Here is a 6233-nt window from a genome sequence, read left to right as displayed (position 1 = left end):
ACCCATTTTGCCTCTGAGCTTTAGCACCAATCACAGTAGCTAATATTTTCTGAGGGCTATGTGCCAGAGATGGTACTAAGAGCATTACATGCCTTATCTCATTTAAGCCTCATCACAACCCTATGAGTTGGCATTACTATCCCCAAATTATAGATGAGGAAACAGGCTTAGAGAGGTGAAGTAATCTGCCTAACATCACACAGCTAGTAAGTGGAGTCAGGATCTGAATGCATGTAGTTCGTCTCTACAGCCTATGCTCTTCATCACCCATGCTGGGGTCCTCCAGAACCTGCAGGAAACCCAAAGAAGGATGCCAAAGGATAAATCCTAAAACCTCATCCTATTATGGGAGGAAAGAGGGGGCACCTATGGGAAACTGGAGTGATTCATCCCATTAGGGCATTTAGGAGATGCTCCTCTTTGAAAGGGGGAAAGAATCATCCCTGGGTTAGGGGCAATCCTGCATCTGCTATGTTTGAGGGTGATAAACGCTGGATAGTTCATCTCTGGGATACCTGAAGAAAAGAGAAAAAGAGAACCCCCACCCCCAATCTCTGAGGGGGAGTCCTATTTCTACGATAAATCAGGGAAACCCTGCCCCAAGGTCTGAGAGAAACACTCTCCACCCCAGGTGCCTGCTCGCTCTCCTGGAGCCTCTGGCCGTTGCACCCTACTGCAGATTCTGGGTTTGGCTGGGGCACAGGATTAGCCATCCCCAGGAAATGCCTCCCTCCGGTCCAGGCAGGGATCCCAGCACACACACCCCTGGTGGTGGCAGTGGGGGGAGAGAGGGGGAAGGTGGAATGTTTCCTTCTCTCCAGGTCAGGGAAGAGATCTGGGGACCACCTGGGGGCCCTCACCCCTCCCACCTCCGTGCTGGGGAAGTGCCCAGTCCAGTGCCCCTTCCACCGGCACGTCCCTCCCTCGAGCTGTGCCGGGGCATGAATCAGCTCTCACAGCTTGTTAAAGCTAGACCTCTTGTTTTCATGCCCTCACCTCAGGAAACAGAGTTACAGCTTTTCCAGCTCTGCTCAGCAGGGGGCCAGGGTCCTCACTTTATAAACATCCCCAGCCTGTGAGAGCAGAGGGCACAGAGATAGTGTGAGACAGGAGCCCAGGGGAGAAAGAGAGAAATTAAGACTCAAGAAGCAAACCGAAGTAAAGTCAAGGAGACTAGACCAGAGTAGTCTGAACAGAAGCCAAGAAGGGTTCGAGAAGGCTGTGCAGCAGAAATGGCCCTACCGATACTCTGGACTGGACAGGCCAAGGGGATCCTAGGTGGCTGGGGAATCATCTGCTTGGTGATGTCTCTACTCCTCCAGCACCCAGGAGTCCACAGCAAGTGCTACTTCCAAGCTCAAGGTAAAGTGGGGTGAGACATTAGGAAAGGATGAGGAGGGGGGTGCGCTTAGAGATGATCCCGTGTCAGAATACCCAGATTGCCTCCAGCCGTGAAACAAGGAAGACTAAATATGGGGGCAGTGTGCACTTGCTCCCTCCCAGCCCAGACGAGATTCTGCCTGCCACCACCACTCCCACACCCACTAACATTTTCCATTCTTCCCTAGCCCCCTGTCACTATGAGGGGAAATACTTTACCCTGGGTGAGTCTTGGCTCCGTAAGGACTGTTTCCATTGCACCTGTCTGCATCCTGTTGGTGTGGGCTGCTGTGACACGTGAGTGACCAAGGATGGACAGAGGGAATGACTCAGATGTGAATGACTGAGGGATGACCAGGGACTTACTAGATTGCTGTGATGTGAGAATGAACAGAGGAGCAGTATGAGACTGGCCAAGCTGAAGGTACCAACAAGAGTGTGAAAGATAAGGCTTCATGCTACAAAGCAAGGGAGGGTGGGGGGATCTGGAGGGAAAATACTCCTGTTATAAAGCAAAAAGTCCTGTATGGTAGGTTAGAGCTTAGTTAGGGGGACCAAGGGGACACTAAAGGAGGATACGAGAGGCTGTGAAAGAGGAAATGTGGGGCAGGGATAAAGATGGCTTTTCACTGTGCTGACTTCTTCCCCATCCTTGGTTCCCCAGGTCCCAGCACCCCATTGACTTCCCCGCTGGGTGTGAGGTACGTCAGGAGGCAGGAACCTGCCAGTTCTCCCTGGTGCAAAAATCTGACCCTCGGCTGCCCTGCAAAGGGGGAGGGCCTGACCCGGAGTGGGGCTCAGCCAACACCCCTGTTCCTGGGGCTCCTGCTCCCCACTCCAGCTAAACTCAACTGATCACCCGTCTGCTGACTGCTCACTGCTGCTGCCACTTCCAGGGAAACCACTAGCGGCTGCCAATTTATTCTGAATAAATAAATTAATGCTACAGCTGAAAGCCTGCCTCTCGTTGTGCATGCCACTGGGCCCAAGATGGAAAAAGTGCTACTAGAGTTCAGGTGCTGAGTTCTCGGTATGGTGAAGAAACTAGTGCCAGGGTGGGCAAGCAGGTCAGTTTCAGATGGTTATGGTGCTGGTGCTGGGGCCTGGGGCAGCATATGAGGCCAGGGTGGGGCTTGTGGGCAGGACCTTGATGGGGAGGTCCCAGCTGAAGGTGTCCACAGGCACTTGCTCAGGACCTGTCCAGGTGGTAGGTTCGGGCTGTTCCACAGGGGGTAGGAGTACCAATCCTGGTTCTCGGGATGTTACAAATTCAAAATGCAATCGCCACTTCAGGGACACTGTGGAAGAAAAAGATAAAAGTAGAGGAATTAGAAGCCAACAGGAGTAAAAGCCAAAGACAAGATAGTGCTAGTGAATGAGAAAAAAAATTATATTCAGGAAGACAGGGAAAAGACACAGGAGACATAGCTACAATCAAGTTTTTCTGAAGAAATTGGTTATGTTAACCAAAGATGTAAGTTGAGGATAGCAGTATCAAGTACCTAATAACCCAAGAGTGGGACAGTCAAGACTAGGTAGCTTGAAATAAATGTGCTACGGAATCAGAGATCAATACATCACACGGTCCCAGCAGGGAGCAGTGGGGAAGGAGTTCTGCAAAGCTGTTAAGGGTTTAGGGGTCAGTGCATCTAAGAAATAGAGGGAGAAGTTCAAAGTCTGAGAAAGTGTTACAGGTCAGAGGCTAGATATGGGTATGTCTTGGAGTGAGTTAGGAACCAGGATCTGTTACACGCTACCCAAGCACAGCATTTTACTGCCCCCCCTCTTCCTTCTCCAATAACCATCAGGGCCTCACCAATGGCTGTGCAAAAGCCTGGGGTGGAGCTGAGAGGGATAGGGAGGGAGAAGCTGGTTCTGGTTGTATGTAGGCAGGACTCCTGGTGCCGGGCATGAGTCACATGGGACACAGAGGAGACACCCCCTGTCCCACGGCGCCGCTGGTACTCAGGCTGTACACGCTCCTCAGTCTGTAAGCTTACTGAAAACTGGGAATAAGAAGAGAGGTGCATGCTAACAGGCATTTGGAAGTGCTGAGTGTAGGTGAGAGGGTAGCCCAACCTCAAGCTGTTTTACCAAAGGATACGGGAGGAAGGCTGTGATCCCTCTAACCAAGTCTATATACCACCCTCCTTTACACAGGCCCTTCTCCTTCCACCCTACTCCTTCAGACCCAGCGCCCCAGAAGCTCTGCTCCCTTCTCACCTGCAAACAAGCTACGGTTCCTTCCCCTAAGTTTAAGGTCCCCACCACGTCCTCGCCGAGTCTGTACACAGATTTGAAGATGCCAAATGTCCCAACTTTCCCTTGGCCATCACTGATATTGTATAGATCTGGGGAGAATGGAACACCATAAACCTGGAGTCTATATCAAGGAATGTCTATGACTGGGCACCAGAGGCCAAGAGGTGGGGCTTTTCTTTATAATCAGGGGTGAGGTATCAGTGGATTGCCAGAAGTATGTGGTGGTTAGGAGACTCTGTCTCCGAGACAGGAATACTCTGAGGGGAGCATTGAGGGGGACAACTCTGAAAGGGTTCTCACGTAGGCTGCGGCAGGATGTGGCAGCCATGAGGCGCTCCCCAGCCAGCTCAGCTAGCCATGAATCCTTCTTCCCACCTTCATCTTCCTCTAAGAATGGACTGGATGGGGCCACAGCCTCATCCTGGGGAAAGCGGACATCCTGAAGGCCTAGAGAGAGAATGAGTGGAGAGGTAATGCTAGGAGGAAACAGAGATGAGAGCAGAGGTTAGAGTTTTGGATTCCAACCTCAGAGGGCTAAAGGTAAAGGGAGCCATGCTGAGGTATACATTTCAACCTATTCTCCAGAATCCCCCCTCTCCTACCAACTCCCTAGCACCTTCACTGAGATCAGGAAGCTTCCCTGTAGCCCCTCTTGCGAGCCTGCTAAGGCTACTTCTGCTTTGGCAAGTCTCTTTCCCAGCCCTTCCCTCCAGAAACCCTTACTTACCAGTCAGCACAAGAACCCTCAAAGGGACCCTGAGTAAAGTGATGGGTGAGTTGACACGCTGGCAGCCAATGGTCAGTTTGTAGACATACTTGACTGACTGACCCCGAAAGGAGGGTGGTCCCTCTATGGGCAGCACTTCACTGTAGGAGTCTGGTTGGGAAGTAGTAGTCAGGGCAGCCAGAAGCAGCCAGAGGAGTCCTCCCTCCGGGAGACTTAGAAGGCAATTCAGGGATGGGGACAGTCACTCACATGATTTGGACTCTCCAGGGTCTAGCCTCAGGTCACAGAATAGAATTTTTGGTGGAGTAGAAAGGATACACTGACCCCTCTCACCTAAAATAGGTAAGAAAGACTGCAGTTTAATGGCCTGTTGTCCAGCACAGCCGGTGGGGGCAGTGAAAAACTGCCAACCCTCCTTTTCCTGTTGTAAAATGGGAACACAGCCTTATAACACCAAAGCAATAGGCACCTTCCCCCACATCCCCAGTGTGACAGGGACTATAAAGATACACAAGAACAATTTAAAAATTTCACCCGTGGGTGACAATGACTCCACCCTCCTCCCAAAGCAAATGCCCCACCTCTAACCTCGGTGTGGCAGAAAGACAGTCTGGCTGTCAGGCTGGACATCTGGCTGACTAGAGTCAGGGGGAGGCAGTGCTACCCGACTCTCACTGGCATGAAACTGGCAATGGATCTGGGCACTGGCCCAGGCCAGAGCCTCACTGTGGGAAGAGGAAAAGGAGGCATCAGAGGGTAGTTTCTGACCTCACAAATGCTTTCCCAAACTCCCTACCTCACTGTCTGATGAGATCAACAAGGGTAGGTGGTTGTCCTAGTGATCAGGAAATCCAGAACCCCAAAGAGAAACCATTAAGCAGAGAAGCATACTGTGGGTAAAAAGGGGAATGGGGGCAGGGGGAGGAGAGTGGACAGCTATGTCATCCACACCTTCTGAGAAGGTGGTGGTGTAGCTACAGAACAACTTGGGCTGTGTCTTAGTACCAGGGAGACCAGGCTTCCTCCCAGAAGGGCCACCGCCTTCAGTACCAGCATCCCCACCTGGATGCAGAAGTGGCCGTGGGGGGCAGCGGGTTGGTGACAGTCACCACACATTCCAGCGCCTCCCCTGCCAGAAATACAGGACCCCGGCTCAGCTCTGCTACTACTTCAATCATGGCAGCTCCAGATCTATAAGGAAACAAGAGGGGTCGGAGGTCAGCACCATGGCAGTGAGTGGTGTCTGAGGGGAGCTACTAGGGGTGAGGACCGACAAGAGGGGCGGTCAGCACCATGGTGCCAGAGGGAAGCGGCTGGATACAGGGAGGGCAGGTGGGTGGGAGGAACCCGGCGCAGCTGATTCAGCACCGCCTAAGCGGAGGCCGTCGCTCTGGGCCCCAGCCCCGGGTTATCCCCCTGTTCTCCGGAGATCCCAGGCTGGCCTCTGCCCCCCCCCACCCGCTTCTCCAAGGTTCCAGGTCCCACCCCAAGACCACGGCCACCCGTCACCTCGCATGGTCGAAACCGGGGTATCGGCACACCAAGGCCCTCACCTGCCGGCCCCTCCAGGACCAGGCCAGGTGCGTGGCAGCGTCCGCGGCGTCGGCGGCGCGGCGAAGGCGGGACTTCCCTTCAGTCCCCCCACCTCTCTACAGAGCCCCTTCCGGCAGGAAGCGCCCGGCTGGCCGAACCGGAAGGGGCTCGGGTCATCCCGGCGTCTTGGGTCACCTTCCCACGGGCTGGCACCTGGGCGTGGGGACTGCCCTGTACACCAACCGGCGGGATCCGGCGCCCAACCCTGGGGGGCCTCCTGGTGCCGCGGCCCGGGGACCCGGACAAGGCCGCCGCGAGGTCCCCGGGGCGG

At 53.9% G+C, this 6233-nt stretch overlaps 2 protein-coding genes across 3 annotated transcripts; one reads left to right on the top strand and one right to left on the bottom strand.

Moving 5' to 3' along the window:
- Positions 1 to 1084: 1084 nt before the first annotated feature.
- MSMP (microseminoprotein, prostate associated) lies at positions 1085 to 2335 on the top strand. Its single transcript, XM_069476580.1, has 3 exons — positions 1085 to 1362; positions 1569 to 1677; positions 2045 to 2335. The coding sequence occupies exons 1-3, from the start codon at positions 1233 to 1235 to the stop codon at positions 2223 to 2225; spliced, it is 420 nt and encodes a 139-aa protein (XP_069332681.1). The 5' UTR covers positions 1085 to 1232; the 3' UTR covers positions 2226 to 2335.
- On the bottom strand, positions 1221 to 5982 carry RGP1 (RGP1 homolog, RAB6A GEF complex partner 1). Of its 2 annotated transcripts, none has more exons than XM_069476577.1 (9): positions 5879 to 5938; positions 5432 to 5560; positions 4958 to 5094; positions 4619 to 4702; positions 4370 to 4519; positions 3943 to 4089; positions 3604 to 3731; positions 3197 to 3386; positions 1221 to 2678 (listed from the first exon to the last, which is right to left on the bottom strand). In XM_069476577.1, the coding sequence occupies exons 2-9, from the start codon at positions 5545 to 5547 to the stop codon at positions 2455 to 2457; spliced, it is 1176 nt and encodes a 391-aa protein (XP_069332678.1). In that variant the 5' UTR covers positions 5548 to 5560; positions 5879 to 5938; the 3' UTR covers positions 1221 to 2454. The 2 variants fall into 2 exon arrangements, with proteins under 2 accessions (XP_069332678.1, XP_069332679.1); XM_069476578.1 differs by having other exon boundaries at positions 2240 to 2678; positions 5923 to 5982.
- Positions 5983 to 6233: the final 251 nt, after the last annotated feature.

Source organism: Eulemur rufifrons, chromosome 7, assembly GCF_041146395.1.
Source record: "Eulemur rufifrons isolate Redbay chromosome 7, OSU_ERuf_1, whole genome shotgun sequence".
In the NCBI taxonomy this organism is placed as follows: domain Eukaryota; kingdom Metazoa; phylum Chordata; class Mammalia; order Primates; family Lemuridae; genus Eulemur; species Eulemur rufifrons.
The sequence above is the reverse complement of the archived record's forward strand: the minus strand, read 5'-3'. Positions and strand labels throughout refer to the sequence as shown.

Excerpts from the sequence above, each read along its gene's own strand:
- MSMP (XM_069476580.1), top strand. The coding sequence starts at position 1,233 with ATGGCCCTACCGATACTCTGGACTGGACAGGCCAAGGGGATCCTAGGT. Across the intron at positions 1,363-1,568 it reads GTGCTACTTCCAAGCTCAAG|CCCCCTGTCACTATGAGGGG; the intron begins GTAAAGTGGGGT and ends ATTCTTCCCTAG. Across the intron at positions 1,678-2,044 it reads GGTGTGGGCTGCTGTGACAC|GTCCCAGCACCCCATTGACT; the intron begins GTGAGTGACCAA and ends TTGGTTCCCCAG.
- RGP1 (XM_069476578.1), bottom strand. The coding sequence starts at position 5,547 with ATGATTGAAGTAGTAGCAGAGCTGAGCCGGGGTCCTGTATTTCTGGCA. Across the intron at positions 5,095-5,431 it reads ACGGCCACTTCTGCATCCAG|TGAGGCTCTGGCCTGGGCCA; the intron begins GTGGGGATGCTG and ends CTCTTCCCACAG. Across the intron at positions 4,520-4,618 it reads CCCTGGAGAGTCCAAATCAT|ACTCCTACAGTGAAGTGCTG; the intron begins GTGAGTGACTGT and ends CTTCCCAACCAG.